Source organism: Marmota flaviventris, chromosome 13 (assembly GCF_047511675.1).
Source record: "Marmota flaviventris isolate mMarFla1 chromosome 13, mMarFla1.hap1, whole genome shotgun sequence".
In the NCBI taxonomy this organism is placed as follows: domain Eukaryota; kingdom Metazoa; phylum Chordata; class Mammalia; order Rodentia; family Sciuridae; genus Marmota; species Marmota flaviventris.
Genome location: NC_092510.1, coordinates 29,748,308 through 29,773,242, shown reverse-complemented (window position 1 = coordinate 29,773,242; position 24,935 = coordinate 29,748,308). Strand labels below are relative to the sequence as shown.

General features: G+C 38.2%; 1 protein-coding gene across 1 annotated transcript in view; it reads right to left on the bottom strand.

Annotated features, from left to right (window-relative positions):
• Trpm6 (transient receptor potential cation channel subfamily M member 6) overlaps positions 1 to 24,935 on the bottom strand; it is a 149,484-nt gene that overhangs the window by 86,435 nt on the left and 38,114 nt on the right. The window contains exons 5-10 of the mRNA XM_071600391.1: positions 21,893 to 21,987; positions 18,631 to 18,669; positions 15,085 to 15,262; positions 12,826 to 13,039; positions 7,076 to 7,200; positions 1,946 to 2,117 (exon numbers count right to left, since the gene is read on the bottom strand). Of these exons, the coding sequence (XP_071456492.1) occupies positions 1,946 to 2,117; positions 7,076 to 7,200; positions 12,826 to 13,039; positions 15,085 to 15,262; positions 18,631 to 18,669; positions 21,893 to 21,987 (823 nt within the window). The remainder of the gene's footprint in view (positions 1 to 1,945; positions 2,118 to 7,075; positions 7,201 to 12,825; positions 13,040 to 15,084; positions 15,263 to 18,630; positions 18,670 to 21,892; positions 21,988 to 24,935) is intronic.

Here is a 24,935-nt window from a genome sequence, read left to right as displayed (position 1 = left end):
AGGTACATCCAAAGGATTTCTTTGCTGTTGTTTTATTTTGTCTTTTTGTAATGGGGACTTAACTCAGGGATGCTTTACCACATAGCCACATCTTCGGCCCTGTTGAGACAGGGTCTCACTAAGTTGTTTAGGGCCTTGCTAAATTACTGAAGCTGGCCTCCTGAGTCACTGAGATTACAGGCATGAGCCACTGCAGCCAGCTTGTCGTAAGTTTCAAAGTCTGAAAGTACAAACATCAACTGCTTCTGCTCGGTGCAAGCTTGCGGTTGATTGCATTCACACGAAAACAGAAAATCAGCTGGGCATAGAGGCAAACACGTGTAATCTGACCACTCAGGAGGTTGAGGTTGGAGGATCCCAAGTTCCACAGCAGCCTGGACAACTTAGTAATATCCTGTCTCAAAATGAAAAAGAACTGGAGGATATGTAGCTTAGTGGTTAAGGGTCCCTGGATTCAGTTCCCAATACTGGAGGGAAAAAATGGAAAATCAGTAGGGCACCAGAAAGACAAAGACCCTCATGAAGCATACACTACTGTGCTGCACAGAACCTGAGCAATTCAGGTAGTGAGTGCAGGTCAACAGAAACCACGGGATACTTCAAATAACTAGCATTTTAGAGACTTAACAGATCTTTCCCAGCATGGTTCTTCTTCAGGGCCATTCTCCAACCTTTCCTCTTTCCCTGTGCTCCGTTGGTCTTCTTTTCCCCTAGCCACCTCTGTCTCACAGAGGACCACACACCCAAACCTCCCCTTTTCCTGACCTAAATGAGACTCAAGACCTTCATTCACTCTAAGCCATAAGTGACTGGTAGCGATTTCCATGGCCCCTCCCCTCCCCACCTGACCCCACAACCACAAGATGACCACTGTACCAAGGGAAGACAAGGAAAGAAACAAACATTTATTGAGGTGATACTATGCACCCAACAGTATTCTAAGCACATCCAACATACCTTTTCTCAATTAATTCTTGCAACAACAGTTAGAGGTAAAAGGGTCCTTCCAATTGATAATAAAAAAGCAGCTTCACCACATGAACTCCATCCCCCAAGGTCACAGGCAGTGGAATACAGCTGTGACTTTTCTAACCTCACTACTTCCTACTGTCTCAGGGTGTCAAGGCAGAAAACTAAAAGGACTTCCAGTATTTTCAGCCAACACTCAAAGGTTGAACAGAATTAAAGCCTCCTGGAGAGCCTTCTCACTCCTTGGCCTGTCCCAGAAGGTAGAAATATTGTGTGGAAGATTTAATTCATCACAAGAAGGAAAGGCCACCTTCTGCTGCTCCTGATGGACCAAAAAAGTTTCCATCTCTCCAGCCAGCATCCAGCTCTCCTCCTCTCTATAAAGAAGCCCTCCTCACTGCCCAAAGACTCCCACTCCACAGATGCCACCAAAATGAATCATACCCAGGGTCTCATGCATGCTAGAGAAGTGTCAGCCACTGAGCTATGGCTGCCCTGCACAAGCTCTGGGTTCATTGAACACAGCAGCCCAAAATGGCCATTTGAAGCACCACTGTTAGCACAACACAAACCTGACGCCTTCCATGCCCAGCTTTCTAAAAGCCCTGGCAGGTCTGAACCACATCCATGCTTCTACTCCCCTCACGCACACACACATATGAAACATAATCTTCCTTGACCCCTGCTCCTCTCAGGTTTGTCTCCTTATTGTCTTCCCTGTGGAAACCCTCCCTCTAACTATCCAACTCTATGGACTCTTGGAGGCCTTGCTAGTGTCTCCATTGTTCCATGAAACTTCTCCTGGCTATACTGTCCCCCTAACTTGTGATCCTCTTTCCCACTGTCACCCACAATTCTGTACCATCTTACACCCTCTTTCTGGCTCTCTGGCTGCTCGGAGGCAGGAGCTGGCTTGGACTGGGCTCATCAGCAGGCCCCCAGGCAGACCTGTCAGCTGAGCCCTGACAGAACTCACGACTGTGTATCTTCTGCAGAGAGAGGTGCTTCTCCAGGTTCCTCCTGAGTTTCATTTCATTTCCATACTTGCCCACAGTCCCATCATCGGACAGGATGAAGTGCGCGTGCATGCAGTTGAGTGTGGTGAGCTTGCTGAGGGGGTTACCCAGAGTCTGGTACATGCACACCACCTGAAGGACAGCAAGGACAAGAGAGGGTCAGAGCTCAACTTCCCCAGGCTCAGCTGCTCTATGCACTAACAGAGCAGCTGTCAAGTTTAAAAACTATTACCTGCTACTTGGCACAGTGCTTCTCAAACTCTCTGTGGACAGGGATCAAATTTTTAAATTTACCCTTTCTATGGGCCAATAAAATACCAATGTGCTCTTATTATATACAACCACTATGCAGCCCATTGTATGTGAGCCTCATAACACAATTTCTAAAACACACATACACACACCATGGTCAGCAGGATGAGCACACCCATCAAACACTTAGATACTATTGCACAGTTGCATTGCTAAAAAGGTTCTACATATTTATTTTCCACTTCCATACTCACCTTGTTTCAGACCATGAAAAAACAGTTCAAGAATTGGCACCACTATACAAAACACGCTGTCTCTTAGTAGATCTATTACAGAATAATATTGTGCCATTGATTTTTTCTAGTATTCCAAATGAAGTAAGAGGTAACAATCAACCAGCCAATTGGCATTTTATTTGATAAAAAAATATCAAGGTCAGCTGGTTGTGGTGGCACACGCCTGTAATCCTAGCAGCTGGGGAAGCTGAGGCAGGAGATTCGAAAGTTCAAAGCCAGCCTCAGCAATGTAGTGAGGCCCCAAGCAACTTAGAGAGACCCTGTCTCAAAATAAAAAATGAAAAGTGCTGGGGATATGGCTCAGTGGCTAAGCACCTCTGGGTTCAACCCCTAGTACAAAAAAAAAAAAAAAAAAATTAAGGTCTTTTTAACATTTATGAACACCCCTTTAAGCAGCTCCAATTCTTATTTGCTTTTAGATGTATGGACATGGTATTTAATCAGAAAGACCAAGTTGAAGTTCCTGCTGACCTTAACCCTGGGTTACTCCTGCTTCCTTTCTCAGGCTTATTTTCCTCATGTATGAGAACAAGGATGATTCCTATTTTGGAGGATTGCCATGAGCCTTCAAAGAAATAATGGATGTAAAAAACACTATGAATTTTGCTAACATTAGGCTCTAATTATATCAAAATGGATTCTACTGTCATGTAAAACTAAAAAGAAACAACAAATTTAAAAAAAATAGTCACCTTTATAATTGTGAAACATGACCAGAAACCAAAAGAAAAATGATTGGCAGAATTACTATATATCTTATATTTATGGAAAAAATCTCATAAATAATATAAAATAAAATTTGAGGGAAATGTAGTATACATGACAAAAGTACTACTAGGCTATAAATAAAAAAACTATGTGAAGAGACACTGAACCTCACTAGCAACCAGATAAATGTAAATAAGAACAGTTGGGTATGACTTTATACCTGTAAGAATGGCAACCAAAAAAAAAAAAAGTCTTAAACACAGAAGATTCCTAATTGGCCAAGGAACAGGGCACTTGGGCACTCACATACCCCCTTGGTACATTGTGAACAATCACTCTTTCTTTACCAACTTTGTGTAAGATAATCTTTCATATTTTTAAATATATACAGCAACTGGACCAAGCCCTGATCTTTGAGAACAATTTCTAAGGAAACAAGCAAGGCAGTACCAAAGATTTGTATATCTCACACAATATTAATAATGTTTATGAAAGTGAGAAAGAAAGGGCAATCATAGAGGAATAATTAACTATAACATGGTAGAACACTATCAGGTAAGAAAAATGAAAGGCCCAAATTGTGGTCCCCTAACACTATGCCCCACTGAAAGCAAATAGCAGTATCTCTAGGGAACAAAAATTATACACAATAAGCCCAAAATATTTTTTCATCTTAAAAAAGCAAGAAAGTTATGAGATGAAAGAATTGAGCAAAAGGACTCAACAAGAGACTTAAAGCCTCTACTAGACAAAATGGAGCAATTTAAGAATGATAAAAAATACTATATAGCCAGGCATGGTGACAGCATATGTTTATAATCCCAACAACTCAGGAAACCAAAGCAAGAGGATCATGAGTTTGAAGCCAAGTGGGGCAACTCAGCAAGACCCTGTTTCAAAATAAAAAGGATGGGGGTGTAGCTCAGTGGTTGAGCACCCCTGAGTTGAATCCCCAGTACAATGAAGAAAAAAAAAAATTCTAACAATAATGACTAGCATAGTGAAATATATAGGTTTAAATTCATGAATTTAAAGAAAAAGTAAGTTTCACCTTTGGAGGATGGTAAATAATCATCCCATTATTTTGAAAACTGGAAAATAAAGTATCAGACATTTTTTCTGCCTTTCCTATCCAACTGTACAAGGTAAGACAAGTGCTTGATGAGAAACTATTTTCTTCGAAGAATAGCAAAGCAAATAATTGAAAAGAGAATGCTATAATTAAATATCTGATCATTATTCTTGACCAAACTACCAATTGACAAGGAAGACAAGAAACAAGGAAACATGTTAAGTCTGCTACAAAAGGTTAAATTTGGAAAATCCAAACTGTGAGAAACTCTTCAGGACAAATGTCCCAAGTCCTTCAACAAACAAATTGAAGGGGGGAAAAAAGGAGATGAATTACAAGAATGGGGAAAAGTGAATCAAACCAGGCATGGTGGCACACACCTATAATCCCAATGACTCAGTAGGCTGAGGCAGGAGGATCCCAAGTCCAAGGCCAGCCTGGGCAACTTAGTGAGACCCTCTCTCAAAATAAAAAAAAAAATAGAAGGGGGATGTGGAGATGTAGCTCAGTGGTAGAGCATCTCTGGGTTGGTCTCAATCTCCAGTAGCAAAAAACGGAAAGACAAAAAATGTGAAGCAAGAGACCTATTAACTGATCACAATGTATAGAACATTTTTGAATGATGAAATCAAACAATTAACTATGAGGCAATGAAAAACTTGACAAAATAGAATAGTTAATGACACTCAGGAATTATTGTTTTTAGTCATGATAACAGCATTGTAATTTTTAAATTGTTCATACACTTTAAAAATGCCTACTGAGGGCTGGGGTTGTGGCTCAGCAGTAGAGCGCTCGCCTCACATGTGCAAGACCCTGAGTTCGATCCTAAGCACCATAAAAATAAATAAATACAGGTAAATAAATAAATAAAGGTATTGGGTCCAACTACAACTTAAAAAAAATGCCTACTGAGCCAGAGGTTGTGGCACATACCTGTAATCCCAGCAACTTGGGAGGCTGAGGCAGGAAGATCACAAATTCTAGGTCAGTCTCAGCAACTTAGTAAGGCCCTTAGCAACTTAGTGAGAATCCATCTCAAAATAAAAAATAAAAAGGCTTGGGACTTAACTCAGTGTTAAAGTACAGGGGAAGAAGAAGAAGGAGAAGGAGAAGAAGAAGGAGGAGGAGGAGGAGGAGGAGGAGGAGGAGGGGGAGGAGAAGAAAGAAATGCAGACTGAAATGTTTACAGATGAAATTATCTGATGTCTGGAATTTGCTTAGAAATAACAGAGAAGATTACACCAGGTACAGTGGCACATGCCTGTTATCTCAGCATCTTGGGAGGCTGAGGCAGGAGGATCATGAGTTCAAAGCCAGCCTCAGTAAAAGCAAGGTGCTAAGCAACTCAGTGAGACCTGGTCTCTAAATAAAATATATTAAAAAAAAAAAAAAAAAAAAAAAACAGGACTGGGGATGTGGCTCAGTGGTCAAGTGCCCCCGAGTTCAGTCCCCATTACCAAGAAAGAAAAAAAATAACGGAGAGGGTTGGTTGGCAATAGATAAGGACATAGAGGAGACAAAATTGGGAGTGAATTGATAACTATTGCAGCTGAGAAAGAGTACGCAAGACTTCACTCTTCTAATATCTCTACTATTTAATGCATTTGAAAATTTCCAAAATAAGTGTTTAAACATACCATAAACATGACTACATTGATTAACATAGAGAAATAACTATGCTAAATAGTTAAATTTTAAAAAAGCATAGCAGTGAGTTTCTTTTGTTACTTTTTAAAGGCAATTTTTAAAAACATAGATAGGCATATTCAGAGAAAAATTCTGGAATCATAACACACCAAAATATTAACAGTAGTTATCTTTCTTTCTTCTTTATATTTTTTCTAATACCAATAATCTTACTAAAAAAAGCTTTATAAATAGACACATCCATTCCCTCCTAATATAAACACATAGATAGGATCAAAGAATCAATACATAAGAATGAATGAAGCAGAGAGTAATATGAAATAAGAGAAAAGAACTAGCAAGAGCCAAATTAAGAATCTGTCTTGTTTTACTACATGCAAACCATTCCAAATATATTGGCTATTTGCAGGACAGGAACCATTGAGGAGTTTTGCAAAGAGGAATAGCATGATTTGATTTCTATTTTACAAGTAACATTCTGGCTACCGTGTTGAGACTAGACTGTAATAGGAGAAAACGATAAGAAGAAGGAAGACTATTACAATCATTTAGCATCATAAGGTCACTTAGACCTGGTCACTAACAGTGAAGATAATGAAAAGAGGTCAGGTTTTTCAGCATATTTCAAAAGTGGAGCTCAAGTAGTTTACTGATGGATCAGGTCTGAGGCATGAGACAAAGAGTTCATTCTGGAATTCATCTGGGGTTTTTGGCTTGAACAACTGCAAAGATGGAATTGTCATTTTCTAAAACAGGATGAAGGCTGAATTTGGGGTACACGCCTATAATCCCAGCCATTTGGGAAGCTGAGGCAGGAGGATCACAAGATCAAGGCCAGCCTGAGCAATTGAAGGAGAATGTGTCTCAGAAAATGAAATAAAAAGGGCTGGGGGTGTAACTCTGTGGTAGAGCACCCCTGGATTCAATCCTAATACTAAAGTATTAAAAAGTAAAAGAATAAAATAGGATGAGGGATGTAGGAGGAAGGCAGGAATTGGCTGGGGATATATTTACTACATTTGAGGGGTCTATTAGACACCTAGCTGCAGTGTTACATGGGCAATTTGAATTTGCATTCATTTCCTTTTGCTTTGAAAGGATTGTCTACTTACATCTTTTCCAATGAGATCTCTCTGGTTCTCAATGACACCCCAAGGAGGGATTCCAACAGTCCAGATTTTCCTCAATGACTTAGAAGAATGGGCTTTTAGGGCATCTCCAACGTGCTTGGACACTCCTAGGGACAAACAGTTCAGAAGTCAAATTTTAACTCACAAATCACATAAAACAGAGTCAAATAGATACAGATAATGCAAAAGGTTATTCTTAAGGAAAGTTGCTGGCACAGTGGAATTGACTTCTGGTATCTCATTTTCCCCTATTCTCTCCTGACACCTTTTTCTCTTATCACTGACCTCTGTACCTAAAGAATTTCCCTCTCCTTTTGGGCAATTTCTGCCTACAATCTCAGCTCTGACCCTGCTGAATGACCAGAATGTTCTGTGCATTGTCCTTTCTCAGCAAGTCCAGCCCTGATATCATGAATGTTCTATATGTTTTTATCTCTAATCTTCTCTAATATCTCAGCAAAACACCTTGCAGATGTATCCCTGGCTTCATTAAGGCAAACTAATTTAATAGCTTCATATACACAAATAATTCAGAGAGAATACATTAAGAAATAGTACATTAATGTTTGATCTCCTGGAGTTAATAATAATAATTATAGTAGCCACCCCTTTCTAGAACATAAGATTTCAGCAAGTGTTAACTACTTTACAAGTATTTACATGTTAGGATTTTTTTTAGTCCATTTTATAGACAAAAATGGTGGCACAGAGAGGTCAAATAATTTGCCCAAGGTTATAGAGCTGGCAATTTGTAGAGCTAAGATTCCAATTTAGATAATCTGACTCTTTAAAATAAATAGTCTTTATTTTTAAAGAGTTTTAGTTTGAACACAAAGTACTGAAATTCTCCTATGCCCACTGCCATCTCACAAACATAACTTCTCCCACTAACAACCCCCACTGGAGTGGTACATTTTGTTATAATCAATTACCAACCAGAGGTATAGTTTACATTGGGGTTCATTCTTGGGGTCATATATTCTGAGTTTTGACAAATATATAATGACACCTATTTACCACTGTAGTATCATACAGAATATTTTTCCTGCCCTGAAATTTTTCTGTGCATTGAATATTCATCCCTCCTCTCTGCTAAGCCCTAGACATCACTGATCTTCTTTCTACTGATCTTTCTTTCCATAGTTGCCTTTTCCAGATGGTCACATAGTTGGAATCATACAATAAGTAGTCCTTTGACTTTGACTCTGACCTTTAGTTACAACACTGCATCTTAAGACAGTCTTCCTTATGTATGCTAATGACTTTACATATGTCATTAGCACAGAGAGGAAAAAACCTGCTGATATGGTTTGAATGTGTCCCTTTTAAAATTTATGCACTGGAAATTTAGTCCTCAATGCAGCAGTGTCTGAAATGGGGACTTTGAGGAATTGTTTAGGTCATGAGGGTTTCATCCTCATAAATGGATTTGTGATACATAAAAGGGGTTTCTGAGTATGGGTTTGTTCTCTCTTGCCCTTCCACCTTTCAACAGTGAGGAAACAGCCAGAGAATCCACATCAGATGTTGGTCCCTTGATCTTGAACTTCCCAGCCAAAAAAGTAAGAGAATAAGCTCTGTTCTTATAAATTTCTAGTGTCAGTGTTCTGTTATAACAGCACAAACAGGGCTGGGGATGTGGCTCAAGTGGTAGCACGCTCACCTGGCATGCGTGTGGCCCGGGTTGGATCCTCAGCACCACATACAAACAAAGATGTTGTGTCTGCCGAAAACTAAAAAAACAAATATTAAAAAATTCTCTCTCTCTCTCTTTCTCTCTTAAAAAAAAAATAACAGCACAAACAGACTAAGAAAGACACCTTCATATTTCATGGATCTGATGCACAGCACCTAAATCACTTTCTTATCTCTGGCATCTTCTCCCCCAATCCATTAAAACTCTGCCAGATTCATCTGTAGAACCTGGGTTCTGAACTTCAGGAAAACTTGTATATCAACTGTAGAGCTATCCATCCCAATAGAGATTTTTATTCCAGAAGTTTGGCCTGGTTTAGGGTAGCAATACTGTACAGTTATTTTTGGTGGTGGTGGTGTTTTAAGAAACCCACCTGCTATCCTAATGCAAATACTCTGTTGAGAGTCTCTGCAAAATTCAATCTGACCACATCATTCCCCTATCCATTCTCTGGTTCAAAACCCTTCAAGAGCCCTCTGCCACACAGAGAATAATGCCAGGCCACGAGCACAGCACCCAATCTGGCTCCAGTCTCCCTTACTATCCCTGAACCCTGCCACATGGCACACACTGCAGCCAGTGACCTTATCACTTCTCTCTACACTTGCGTTGATCTCTTTCTGTGATTCTCATGATGAAGTGTCACCGCTGCCTTGCTGAAGACCAATCCATGGGCTGTATCCTCATCCAAGCCTTAAAGGGGCCCTCAGTTCAAAACAGAATTCATCCTTCCTTTCCTCTTCCTCAAACTTTCTTTTTAACCCTGCCAGCATCAAATTCTAATCAGTTGCCTTTTGTCTGCTGTCACAGCCCACCTGTGTCCCTCACCTAGGGCCACACTGCTTGTCTTTCATCCACACCTATCCAAATGTTCTAGACCTAGTAGATCTTGAAGGCTGGTGGCATTCAACTCAGTAATTGTCAAATAGCCGTGCCAAAAAAATGTTCAGGTTTAGTTCAGAAGCGTCTCAAGATAGACAGGCATTCATAAGCAGAGCTTCTCAAATTTAAATGTGCAAAAGAAAAATTTAAATGTGCAAGAATCATCCAAGGTGTTGTTCAAATGCAGATTCTGATTCTGTGAGTCTGGGGTAGGACCTGAGATCTGTTTAGGAGCTCTGGTTGAATCAGACTGATAGTGATTTAGAGGAGTTGCAAGTCTTCCTCATTTCCCATCATCTCTCTTGTTCATATAATCTACTTAAATCATCTTCCCACTACTGTCTATGCTTTTCTTTAGGTTTGGTGACCCTCACCTAAATTTTCTTTTCTAAAAAGCAATAAGTAAAATGAAACCTGTAATGCAGTTATTTAACAAAAAATTGTCTTTTCCAAGTTGACCTTTTTCTGAGCTCTCTAAAAGTTCCCCTCCCCACTCTCTTTTTTTACAGGAAATAAAATAAGTACCATACAATAGACTTAGAACTCTGCCAGCTTCAGTTTATGTCAAAATGTGAAACAATAATCATCTATAAAATATACAAGACAAACTATCAGGTTCCTATTAGTGACAGGCCAAATCCCTTGTTTCATTTTGCTTTTTATGGGTTTTTGTGGTCATTTGTTGCTAATTTGTTTATCATTTGCTTCCTTCATTCCTCTTCAGTCAAAAGAAATTGTTAAATCAGCACATGTTGATAATTACTTAGACAAAGGTGTAGGCTGGCCTCTGGTGCACCACAGGGCAGAGAGCTACTACACAGACTCATGCTAATGTGTGAAGCAAACAGACACAGGCTGCAGGTAGTTACTGCTATAGGAATTAAGAGATAAAAGTAAATAGCTCTAGTTGAGACATCAGATGCTGCTTCATGAATGTGTTGACATCTTGTGTCAGCCCTAAAAGATGGGCATGATTTAATCAGAGATTTTGGATTCAGAAGAGAGAAGAGTAAAGAGAGATCGAAAGCCATCTGTTAGCAACAGATCAGTAAGAGATGAGGGTTGGGGGAGTCACTTGTTCTCAAGCCTGGCTGCACGTTAGATTCACTTCAGAAGCTAGACCCTTGGAAGCTGCAAATTCATCTGAGGAAGAGCATGTGCATCTGTTTTTTTTTATTTCTGGGTTTTTTTGTTTGTTTGTTTTAAGTTCCCAGAGGATTCTTATGTGCAGGATGTTCATAAACTGATGCAAAGGAATAAGGTTCAAAGGCCACTATATGAGGTTCCTGAATGTCAGGTTGCAGTGAGACTCAGGGGGCTGAGGTGGGAGAATGGCAAATTCAAAGCCAGCCTCAGCAACTTAACGGGATCCTATCTCAAAATGAAAAATAAAAAGAGAAAGGGGATGTTGCTCAATGGTTAAGCACCCCTGGGTTATATCTGTGGTACAAAAAAAAAAACAAAGTCAATTAGCCAGGGGTGTTAGCACATGCCCATAACCCCAGCAACTCTAGAGGCTGAGGTAGGAAGATGGCAAATTTGAGACTGGCCTGGGCAACTTAGCAAGACCCTCAAAGTGAAAAATAAAAGGGCCAGGGATACAGCTCAGTAAAAGAGCATCACTGGGTTCAATCCCCAGAACTGCAAAAATAATAATAATAATAAAATTTAATTAAACATAAGTCAATGATATAGACAGTGTATTGACAATCGTGTCATTAAAAAAAAAAAAGTAATTGTCTACTCATTCCCCAAATAATCAATGCAATGTTTATGCATATCATTTGTTTCCAATATCTAAGAACTTGACAATGACTGAGTTTAGCTACTATGTAGGCAACACACACTACACATTTGTATGGGTTTGATGTTCCTATTAATCTCACAACAGCCTTAATAAAAGAAAACTTCTGTGACGTCCTTTTTTGTTGTTGTTGATGGTGCAGTACTGGGGATTGAACCCAGGGACAATTTAGCACTGAGCTGCACTGTCAGTCTTTTTTTATTTTTTGTTCTGAGACAGTCTTGCTAAGTTGCCCAAGCCTCGAACTTGCAATTCTCCTGCCCCAGCTTTCTGAGTCACTTACCATTACAGGCATGCACCACCACACCCGACTAAAAGATGTCCTAAATTTAGTTACAAGGACCAGAGGACAGAAGTGGGGAGAGATAAGAGAAATTAATCTGTTAACAGCTATAGGCTGAAAGGAACAAAAGGCTGTTTCACATTCCTGAATGTATGTTGAAACCTTGACTCAAAACTCCAGGTGGCTGATCAGGGGTCACCACATGATGCTTACAAATGAAATTTCCAGACTATTAACCCCAACCCAACCAGGAACAATGGTATTCTGTAAACTGTTCTTCTCTCCTTCATATTATCCCACCCCTCTTATATATCACCAATGTGAATTCAACATGAACAATTTATGCTTTCCTTCCCCAAATTTTCATTATAAAAATGCTCTTGACTCTTGTATCCAGTGGACACATTTCCAACTGTGCTGGTCCTGCTGCTGGTAGTTGTAGAAATTGTCCCAGGACCAGCTCCTCTTCTGGCTAACATCTGGAATAGCTCAATGAACCCTACTATTGCAGAGAACCCTTGGTCTCAAGAGTTTTGGTTTAAGAGACTTAAGTTCAAGAAAAACTACCTTTTTTGCCAGAAGTTTACTTGAAGTTACATTAAAATAGCATAATTTGACAATGATAAAAACATTCTAGGAAAAGTCTGTCATTTTTCTGGGCTTATTTTCCAGTCACAAGTTTTTTTTGTTTTGTTTTTAAAGAGAGAGAGAGAATTTTTTTAATTTTTTTTTTTTTTAAGTTTTCAGTGGACACAACATCTTTGTTTGTATATGGTGCTAAGGATCGAACCCGGGCCACATGCATGCATGCGGCCACTACCACTTGAGCCACATCCCCAGCCCCAGTCACAAGTTTTTATCTTTCCCTTTCACATCACCACATGTCCTGGGAGCACTGCAGACCTGAGATTAGATGCCATAATGCCTGCTGCACAGTGAGAAAGGACAGGGAGAGAGGGAAGGAGGAAGGAAGGAAAAAGAGGAGAAAAGAAGGGAGGGAAGGAAGAAGAAGGAAGGAAAGCGGGGGAGGGAGAGAAGAGAGACAGAAAGACGAACACGTGCTTTACCCATGTTGATGCCTTCCGTTATTATCCATGCTCCTGTTGTCTCTGCAGCTTTGACCAAACCCTGGCTGAAGATCTCTTTAAGCTTAGAGGACATCTTAAAGTTCTGGAGACCCCCATGGACAGAGATGACAAGCTTGGGCAACTCCATTTTCCACTCTTTCAACATTAAATGTAATAGATGATCCGGTTTGGTATCATAAGAAGTTCTAATGTACTGGAAGACAGACACATATCCATGAACAGAAAACAGTGAAAAATACATACCAGGCATGGAAACAATGAGCACACAGCAGGGAGATCAAAATGGCCAAAACCTGCAAGGAAGTGTCTACAATCTCTCTTAAAGTTCATCCTCACATATTGGAAATATTTACTTTTAAAAGATCCCACACCCCCTTTAAGTTCCTTCTGGGAATTCTAAGTCACTGTAGGAAAGTTTCCTCTGGCTAGAGGCTTGGCCCCCACTGTCCTCCAGAAGGCCTGAGGGGAGGCAGAAACACTTCAAACAACTAGCCAAAATCACCACCTCAGCAAACCTGGTAACAGAAAGCTGCGAGAAGTAGGTGAAATGTGACTTCATAAAGGCTGTGGCTTTACATCCACTGGACCTCTTCATATATTCACATAACAAAAGATTCAGAAGCACTTACAAGAAACTTATTATGAAGTTTTTAACCTTCCAATCATTTCCTTTATTCAGCATGTCCTTCTAAAAACATTTTCTTTTCCAAAACAAATTCTTTTCACAGAACAATCATCTCTGAATAGTCAATGCAAGCAAAATAAAAGATGAGGGAAATCCAAACCAGCAAGTAGCTTCCGGATCATTTTGTATTTTGCCTAAGATTTACATGGCGCAACTGGCCTTCTTTGTCCAGGACGATGTAGCCACATACAAGCCATTCAAATACTATAATGTTGAGATGGGCTTGCCTCCCTCAAGTATATGTCCAAAAAGCAGATTTATAGAATGAAATTAGAGCAATAAGAAACCCAGAAGAACCACAGGTAGAAATCATACCTGCAGGTAGGGATCTCACACTATCCTCCAGAATGGTAGAAATTGGGACAAGATGGGGGAGAACTGGTGATTGAACCCAGCCACAGCTGAGCCATGTTTATTTTTTATTTTGAGACAGGGTGTCACTGATATGCTTGGGGACTAGCTAAGTTGCTGAGGCTGGCTTTGAACTATCCATCCTCCTGCCTCAGCCACCAAGGCTGCTGGGATTACAGATGTGTGCCACTGCACCCAGCAAATGGTAGCTATTCATCTTTGAAATTCATAATACACCATCCCTTATTTCATTATTAAAATTTTGAATTTCTGAATGTTGGGATAGGAAAGCTATCACCAATGTAATTGAAAGAATCCAAGAATAATCATGATTTAATTTACAAGTTAGGACACAGCTGCCATATTAAAATAACAAAAATTAGCCAAACTACATGGCTATATTATGTGCATGTACAGAAATGTAACAATGAATCTCACCATTAAGTACAACTATAATGCACCAAAAAAAAATATGGAAAAAATAAAATACTAGAAAGATGGGCATGGTCGCACACATCTATAATCCCAGAAACTGGGAGACTGAGGCAGGAGGATCATAAGTTCAAGGCCAGCCTGGGCAGAGAGAGACTGTCTCAAAATAAAATTGAAAGGGCTGCAGATGTAGCTCAGTGGTAGAGCACACCTGAGTTCAATCTCCAGGACTGGAAAAAAAAAAAAAAGAAAAGAAAAAAACTGTATTCACGAGGATGAACTTTTGTTTCAAATCCATCCACCTGCTGGTCACACTCCAAGGTATAGCTGATGCACAGCTTTCCTGAAGTGGGCTTACCTGGGAAAACTGCCTGTGATTCAAACAACAGGGAATTCACATGCTCAAGAGAAAGGACCTGAAGGATAGCTAGCCTGTCAATACTATGTGTTGTGGTTAAGATGTGTCTCCACAGGCCCACATGTTAAAAGTTTGGCTGCCATCCTAAGGTACTATTAGGGAGGCCTTCTCAGAGGTGGGTCCTAGTGGTCATTCATTGGGGGCATGTCCTTGAGGGGAATGTTGGGACCCCAGGCCCTTCTCATCTCTCTCTCTCTCTCTGCTTCCTAGCCTCCATGAGGTGAACAGACCTCTTCTGTCATGTGTTCCTGCCATGATGTCCAGTGCTACCACAGGCCCAAAGCAACAAGGCCAAGTGACCGTGGACTGAAACCTCTGACAGTATGAGTCAAGATTAATCTTTTTAGCAAACCTTAGAGTGGTAGGTGTGTTCTCCATCTTGGAAATTAATAGTGCCAAAGGTATCTGTCTGGCTTTTCATTGTATGTTTTTCAACAGACCACTGTTCACTTTCATTACCCTTGACAGCCGAGCAAGTCCAGGCATAATCTATCCCATGATGGTCTTGGATCAATCGGCCACAGCAACACCTACATTCCAGAAAATAAATGACTTTAGCATAGAAAATCAATGCAATGTTTCTACATTTTCCCAGAGTAATATACAGATGCCATATGTTAATAAGCCTTACAAGTTTACATTAATATTTATATTAGACTAATATACATTACATTGGATTGTCTTCTAAATTTAGAAATACCCTCCTTGGTTCTCTCCTTTGATTAGACATATGTATCATTTTAGGGAATGTTTTTCTAAAATGTTAAAAATCTCTTGCATATTTATGTACATAGAGGCATTATTCACAATAGCCAAGAGGTGGATATAACACAAATATCTATCTTGGATGAATGGATAAACAAAATGCGTATACATACAATAGAATATGATTTAACCTTTAAAAGGAAGGAAATTCTGATATATGCTAAATCATAGGTGAAACTTGAAGACATTATGGTAATTCAATAAGCCAGAAAAGACAAATGTGATGTGATTCCACTTATATGAGATATTTAAAGGAGTCAAATTTATAGAGACTGAAAGTAAAATAGTGGTTACAGTGGCTGCGGAAAAAGGCAATGGAGAGACACGTAGTGGATAGGGTTTCAGTGTTACAAGATGAAAAAATTCTGGATATTACTCAGCATTAAAAGAGAATTAGATTATGGCATTTGCAGGTAAATGGATGGAGCTGGAGAATATTATGCTAAGCAGAGTAAGCCAATCCCCCAAAAACTAAAGGCCAAATGTTTTCTCTGATTAGTGAATGCTGATCTATGATGGGGGAGGGCAGATGGGAACAACGGAGGAACTTTGGATTGATCAAAGGGGAAGGCTGGGAGGAATTATGGGGGTAGGAAAGATGGTGGAATGAGATGGACATCATTACCCTAGGTACATGTATGATTGCACAGATGGTGTGACCTTGTATAACCAGAGAACTGAAATGTTGCTCTCCATTTGCATATGATGAATTGAAATGCATTCTGCTGTCATGTACAACAAAGTAGAACAAATAAAAATAATAATAATTTTTTAAAAGTTCTGGAGATCCATTACACAACAGTAGGAATGTACTAAACACTACTGAACTCTATACTTCAAAATCATTAAGAAAGAACTAGGATGTACATACTCCCCAAAACTTAATGATACATACCAAGTAAAATGTGTAAAGACCACTTTATCAACACCAAAAATCATTTGAGAATGCACCCCAATAGCTGTATATTTATGTATAAATTATAGTGTGTATTAATGTTAATCTACATAATAAATTAGTCAAGACATAAGTGAAATTACAAATGCCCCAGGTTATTCATTATTGTTCAGTTCACAATTGCAAAAGATTGCAAATAATTAGATAACCTAAACATTCATCAATAGAAAATCAAACATGTAATTCATGGGGCATCCAGAGCTCTCTCTATCCTGTTACAGAAAGCATTTTAAGGTGTATGGAAGCATTCAACAAAGCACACAGGGAGTATCCTCTACTATGTCTTAGTGTCTGTGGAAAACAGAGGAATAAAGAAAAATTTAACACATTTATTTTTGCTATGTGTGTACTAAAAACTCTGTCTCCACCCTAGAGCAAGAATAAGATGAACATTTTTTACTATAAATCTTCTTAAACTTTAGTTTTGAACTATGTGAAATTGAAAATTGTGCTGTAGAGTTTACTAGGTGTTTCTCAAACACTCTAAAATTCTGTAATTAATTCAGAAACTCATATTCAGGCTTTTCATGTCTTCCTGTCCTAGCTTTCAGGGAATGTCTGTGCTTAGAAGTTTTACCTCTACAGCATGTTGAAAAATATAATAGTAAATTTTAATTATTTTTTAGATTTAAAAACAGAAATACAAATTCCAGTCTCTCTTCAGGATCCCTCAATGTATTTTTTTTTAATTCTGTGGAGTTTATACATCCCAATTTAATGACCAATGTTCTAGAGTGTATATTGTGAGATCCTGGTGTGCTGGTACATTCCTATAATCCCAGAAACTCAGCAGACTGATTCAGGAGGATCACAAGTGTCAATCCAGCCTGGGCAGAGATATCATGTCTCAAAATAAAATAAAAAGGCCAGTGATGTAGCTCAGTTCAGTGTCATCGGTAGAGTGCTTGCCTGGCACATGCAAGGTATTGAGGTTCAATTCCCACTACTAGGGGGTAAAAAAAAAAGTGAGGGAGAATTGTGAGAGAAGAGAATATATTGTATGATTTTAAGATGTTGTGTGTAGCTCTTGCAAAGATTCTTATGAGCAACTAAAACCAATGCAGATAGACGGAATCAACACATAATTACAGATATTAATCCACCTGGAAAGTACTTCATATGTGGCTAAAGACATCAAAGTCCTTCCTGGATACAAAAAAAAAAAGTGCCAGAGTATTTTCCAAATTCAGTCAAATCAATCAGTCATTAAGTATAATATTACAACCACAATAACCAATGCTTATCTGGTGCTATAGAGTTTAGTAGGTGTTTCTCAAACACTCTAAAATTTTGTGCATATTATTTTCCTTTTCATCTGACTTGCTAAACTGAGGACTCTATTTTATAAAAATTTATTTTTCATTATCCAATTCTTAATGTAAACCTAAGGATATAATCAGAATTAAGGTAATTTTATTTCTCTCTACTAAAAAAAAAGTAACAGTAGAATGAATTTGACATAACTCTCCTATGTACATATGCTAATACACAACAGTGACTCTCAACATCATGTACATCCACAAGACCGGGATCCTAATTGGAATAAGATACATTCCATGTTTGTATAAAATATCAAAATAGATTCGACTGTCATATATAACTAAAAAGAACAAACAAAAATTTTAAAAAAATAAAAATTACCAGAAATATTAAAAAAGAAAGAAGAATAAGGAAAGGTAAAATTGGTCACCAAAAATCACCTAAAATATTTTTAAAAAGGAAGGTAAAATCAGTTAATAACACATAGTTTAAAGTATACATCATTGTTAAAATTTGTATTGCACTGTGAATTTCAATAAGTACAAATGTTTTTTCCCATAGAGCTTGGTATGCATAAAACTTACTTGCAAGCCATGGATCAAGCACATGATGCATATTATTTTATCCAAGCACAAGATAATATTAAGATAAAATTTTAATGTTTTCCATGTTTCAATTGGCAGCAACTCTTGTCAAAGACCTTCAGTTATGTAGGTAAATGTCTCAAGTAATTCAAATAATCAATTACATTCAAACAATCACTCACCATCAAAAAAAATCTCATTTTTAAAACCTTCCTTGGAAAAGCAAATAGCATAGACTTTGTACTGAGTCCATTCAAGATGCAAGGAAACTATCCTATTGAGTCATAAACACATGCCTTAAAGTTAAAAAGAAGCTTATTTATACAAATCTTACCTGATTAAATTCTGGCAAACTTGGCAGCCTGGAGTACATCTAAATGAAAGAAACCAAACATCTATTAATTTACTTTCGTATTTAAAAATATACCTAATGATTATATAGTCAATACCCATTATTTTCCATAGTCTGGTAATCAAGATTTGCTGAGTATTCCTATACCATGTATTTTCCATATGTCATTTACTACATATACTGTAACAACAATGATATAATTATTAAAACATTTTGGAGTTTGAAACCAATATGCTAGACTTAAATCTCATTGATTTAGTGATTCCTCTAAGTCCCAGTTTTCACAGTTGGAAATAGCATCTGCCCTATAAATTAATTAAAATGATTATTTGAGCTTGGCAAGCTCATTACTTGTCAGGCACGCATCCAATACATCATTGCATGTGCAAGAAGAAATGTTTTCACTATTATGCTTTTCAATATCTTTTTTGAGGGGGTGTAACCAAGGGTTGAACTCAGGGGCACTCAACCACTGAACCACATCCGCAGCCCAATTTTGTATTTTATTTAGAGACAGAGTCTCAGTCGGTTATTTAAGACCTCACTTTTGCTGAGGCTGGCTTTGAACTCTTGATTCTCCTGCTTCAGCCTCCCAAGTTGCTGGGATTACAGGCGCCACCTCACCTGGCTTTTCAATGTATCTTGACCCTGGATATGGAAAGCCCTCAATGCTACAGTCTTGTTTTTAAAAAGTTATCTTACTTTCCTAGACTAGAGTACATGTTTAGCATGTGAAATGCCCAGTTCAACCCTAGGTTCCCAAAACAAAATATTAAAAATTATTTTACTTTTCTGGACACTTTTATACATTCATATGAATTTTGAATTGTTGTCAAGTTTCCTGAAAAAAATATATTTTTAGAATATTTTAGAGGGAAGGATACTGGAGAACAAATCTAGGGATGCTTTACCACTGAGATACATCCTCAACCCTTTTTATTTTGAGACAGAGTCTTGCAAAGTTGCTGGGGCTAGCCTGGAACTTGCCATCCTTCTGCCTCAAACTCTTGGGTCACTGAGATCACAGGCATGAGCCACCACATCCAGCCTTTTTAGGATTTTGATAGGTATTTTATTAAATTTATAAAACAATTTGGAAGGCAGTTGGCATAATTATGATCTTTATCCTTGTTAATCTTTCCTTTTATGATTCAGAAGAACCTGTGGATTTGGGGGTTAGCACTGTGGTCATCAAAGATCATATTTTCAGTGTAAAGAAGTTTTAACAGGAAACTCAAATTAAAATAATAGAAACAAAGGCAATGTTCATAGAATAAGGGTCATTTTGTAATTCCGAAACTCATATTCAAGCTTTTCATGTCTTCCTGTCCTTGCCTTCAGGGAATGTCTGTGCTTAGAAGTTTTACCTCTACAGCATGTTGAGAAGGAAGAGGAAAAAGATGCTATAACTGAGTCTATCAGGTTGGTTCTCATTAGGAAGTAAAAATAAGAAAGAATCAAAGATAAATTTTATTGAAATTTATAATAATGAAATACTGCCAATTTTTTCCATTATAATGAAGAAAATTACATAAAAGCTACAATTTAGATAATCTTACTAGTATCTAAGAAAAAAGCCTTTGCCATCCAGTAACTTTTTATAATCTCACAAAGATGGAGTTAGCTCTCTTCTGCATAAAACATATCAGGTCTTAGATCATTCATGGAATCATGATCATTGTTTTTGTTTTTGTTTTTTTTTCATGTTGAGGATTGAATCCAGGGCCTCATGCCTCCTACATTTGTGCTCTACCACTGAGCTATACCTTTGACTCCCACTGATGTTCTCGAGTCTAACTGATTTAGCAATTTTATCACTTTTTGTGAAGTTCAAGGTGATCATGAAGATGATTTTCCATTTTCAGAAGCAAAATGACCCACTTGGAACTTAGTCTGCTTTCCACTGCAGCCACATAATATTACAAGACATCATAAAAGACGAAGGAGAAAAACAAGGTTGCCTTGGCATCTATAAACATTTTGTAAACAAGTAAAATGAGAATTTCCAATCACGGGGCTTATAAAGGGCAGGTAATTTGATGAGGGTGGAACTGGTCAATGTTTAACAAAGGCAAGGAACACTATTTTAGTCATCCCCAAAGAAAAAGAATTTCAAGAACCTCAACGTGTTCCTAAGCACACAGCTATGATTTCTACACTCTAATGAATTTAAGGCCAATGGCTCAAAGAACCTAAGTATAGAATGGCTCCCCTAATTAAAATGTGACTCTTCTATTTTCCTTTTAGTTTTTGCCCCAAGGGCAAAGATAGCCAATCTTAATTCCATGGATCTGATTGCCCTGGGGAATTTTCCATATCCATTTCTTCCCCTATCTTTCACAGGCTGCCTTATTGAACTTTGTTCTGCAAGTGGAGTTTCCAGAGGGCTGTCAAGAACACAAAGTAGTCAAACTCAAATCACTCTGTTCTACTGACCATTTTTGTTCAAACAGAAAACCTATGGGAGGAAAATAGAACTGAAATTACCTGTTCATATAATCTAAGTACAGTATCCTGATAGGTCCAAAATAGTCACAGATAATTCAGTTGAGGATGAAGAATATTCACAATATTTTGAACATTTAATATCCAAATATTATAAATTATTTATCCAAATTTGATGGAATGGATATATTATTTTCCTATAACATCTATCTCCCCCATTAAGAGGAACAAGAGCAAGTAGAATAAAATCCACCACAGCTGGGCATGTTGGGGCAGGCCTATAATCCCAGCAGCTCAGGAGGCTGAGACAGGAGGATTTAAGTTCAAGGCCAGCTTTAGCAAGATTCCGTCTCAAACTTAAAAATATAAGGGTTTACATTAAAAATATAAAGTGGTTAAGCGCCCATGGGCTCAATCTCCATTACCAAACAAAAAAGAGAAAGAAAAAAATCCATTACAATATGAACAGTGATATCACTGTGTTTAACTTCTTTCTTCTTTACACTTCATTAATTCAATGATCAGGCTCTTATAAGGAGCCTCATTTGGGACAGGGACTGTCATAGGCACTGGGGCTGAAGTGAGGCACAAAATTGACAAGGTCCCTTTTCTTAGCAGATTTTCTACAATAATCATGCAGTTCTTTTATAAAGGGAAAAAAACAAACACTCATTAAAATTAATTAATGCTAACTTTATAGATATTACCAGATCTTCTGACAAGAGGTATTTCTAAATGTCTACAAACATTCTTGCTAGTCAAATTGTTTTAAAAAGAAAACTTTAATTAAAAAGTATACCTGTGAGGGTCTTTTGAACTGGGTATGATTTTGTTGCATTCTCTCTTGTCAAACACTCCTTCGATCCAGGATTTCTGGGACTGAACAGAAAGTGTCTAAGTTAGAAGCATAACCACGGTAGTTCAGTTAAGCAAGATAATGTTTCGTTATCATGGCTACTCACTAAAATGCTAAGATCAACCAAAGCTGATTTCTACTACATAAATAAGCCAAATGTGAACACAAAAATACAATTCATCCATTATCTCACTTTGAGCAACATGTATCCTAATAAATACATAACTGATGGGTTCTCTTAAGTCAGCTAAAAATCACTTTTATATCTTGCACCATACTCCTATGGCATAAATACCTAGCTCTCAAAACTTCAAAAATCTCACTCATAAAACCTTTTCCTTTGCCTAAGATTTCACAGGGAGCAAGAAAAAGTGCCAGAGGAGAGATGCCATCTTGGCAAGATTCTATACATAGTCCATAAACCTAGTTTACCTTGGCAGTATTGCCTCATGTTACACAGCCCTTAACCGTCCCAAAATCCAAGTGGTTCACTGGAATTCTTTCTTCCTTTGTAATAAAATCTGTCCCATTGCACAAAATGCAAGTCATAGCCAACCTCCTTCATTAGCTGGATTGAAAGTCTAGAGGCAGATGACATTGGTTCTACCACAGAACCCCAACAACCAATAAGCTTGGCCTTTATCTAATATGAAAATATTTTTAATTCCATGTTATATATTTTTAGTCAAATCAAAGGTAAAACTCAGCTTTTGGTTGGTAGCCTGAGAATTTAACTTTAATGTATTTTTTTTTTTCCCACAGAAAATACATCCTGACTTTTAAATCTTCCTCACAGGACCACTCATAATACAATTTAGTGTCCTTTATGGCCTACTTTTATATGATAGCTCCCATAGTCCCAGTGCCAGTCATTTCTGTTGCCCCAGGGCTCAACCCAGTGCTTTCTGAATGGGCAACAAAATGAACACACTTAAAACAGAACTTCAGGTACACTTTGTAAAATTTTCCTCCACAGGTGTAAACAAGGAAGCACACGCATAAAAAGAACATAGAATTGGTTTTCCTAAACTCCCATATCTTAGCTCAAAATTATGGCAAGAGAAAAGCAGTCTTGATTTTCAAGTATTTCAAATAATTCTTACTTTAAAACTTTATTCTTTTCTGCTTTCATAATGGTCTCATTTTCAATATGCTCTCCAACACACCCTGGAGAGACCCCATGGTCAAGGTTTGCTGGTTCTGATGTAGTAGCCCAAATATGGATGGGACAAATGCCCAATGGGCTAGCTTCTTCTCATGGAGTAGTAAACCATTGACACAATAGTAGCTAACAGTGGGGACTATGCCATTTCTGTGGCCACTGTGGCAGCCTTCACAGAAGGGGTGTATTTTGTTTGTTTTTTAATTATTGTTACTTGGGGGAGGAAAAGGGAGAAATAAAAATAGTGTTGACTTCAGTTTGCTTTACCCTAAAATACAATCCGATTTTACATTCAATCTTAGGCCTCAGGTGAGGGCCAGGAATTAGAAAGAATTGTTCCAAAGACTGGTCCTCCAACAGCAGCTGTACATAAAATAACACTTCCCTAACTGACAGTATTTTTTTTTTTTTTTTTTTTGCTTTGTGGTGCTGAGGGATCAAACCCAGGCCCTCACCCATTCCAGGTAAGTGCCCCAGCCTCAGCCCCTCCCTGACAGCATATCTACTCTACAATTTTTGAGGGTTTCCAGACCATTTTCTCAGGGAAATCTCTGAGCAGGCATAATCTTAGAGAGAGATTCCTTAGCTTTCAGAAAATTATTTTATTTGTTTTGATTCCATAGTGCGGTACGATTGGGCATAAGAAGGGACAGGTAACAGGTCATTTCTTTTCTGTTTTAAAAAAGAGTGGAGGTTGTACCCTCAAATAGCTAACATCTGGGCTGGGGTTGTGGCTCAGTCATAGAGCACTTGTCTTGCAGTGTGAGGTACTGGGTTGATCTCCAGCACCACATAAATAACTAAATAAACAAAATAAAGTTATAAAATAAAATCCAACATCTAATAAATACTTTTTGGATGAACTAATGACTTGCTCCTATTTTGATGCTACCAGTTCTATTCACATATGACAGTACTGAAGTTTGACTGTACTTGGTCTGCTATCTTTACTTATTAACCTTATTACAATTTACATCAAAAGAGGCATTGCTTTATTTATCTTGGAATCTGCAGTCTTTGGGGAATCAATAGAATAGGTTAAATGAAGAAGGAAGATTTTCAGACTCCAGAGTGATGTTTGCTATATTCTCCACAGAGCTCCTTCCTTGGAGCAAGACCCCTTCAGACTGAGTGCCAGGCAAATGGACTTGCAGGTGCACGAACAATCTTTTGGCTTAGGAAAAGTATCAGTGCAAAGCTGGCTGGTTCACCAGAAGCATCAGCTCAGAGCCCTGTCCTGAATTTTGTTTGAACTCTGCAGGGATGCCTCATTTCACTCACTGGATCCAAGAGGAACACTCAGAAAAACAGCATCCAAACCCAACGTATCCAGAAATTAAAGGCCTGTTGCACCAACATTACCATGAGGTATGTTGATTTTCCTTTAAATAATCTTTTTTTAAAAATTTATTTTTTATTTTTTTATGTTGGTGCTTTCAGAGATTTAACCCAGAGGTGTTCTACCACTGAGGTACATTCTCAGCAAACCGCCCCCCCCCCCCCCCCCCCAGTTTTTTAATGTTAAGACAGTGTCTTGCTAAGTTGCTGAGGCTGGCCTTCAACTTGCTATTCTCCTGCCTCAGCCTCCTCATTGCTAGAATTATAGTTATGTGCCACCCAGTTCACTAAATACTCTTTCCAGAGGGCAGCATTTAGCAGTATACTTTGAAAGAGACCACAGAATAATCTTACATCTTTTTTTTCCTTTTTGGTAATAAAAGGTGAACATTCTTTTGTTGTTAGTAATTTTCTTTTTTAAAGGAAAACCTCTAAAAATATGATGTCAACTAAATAAACCACAATTCTCTAAAATGCCACTTCTCC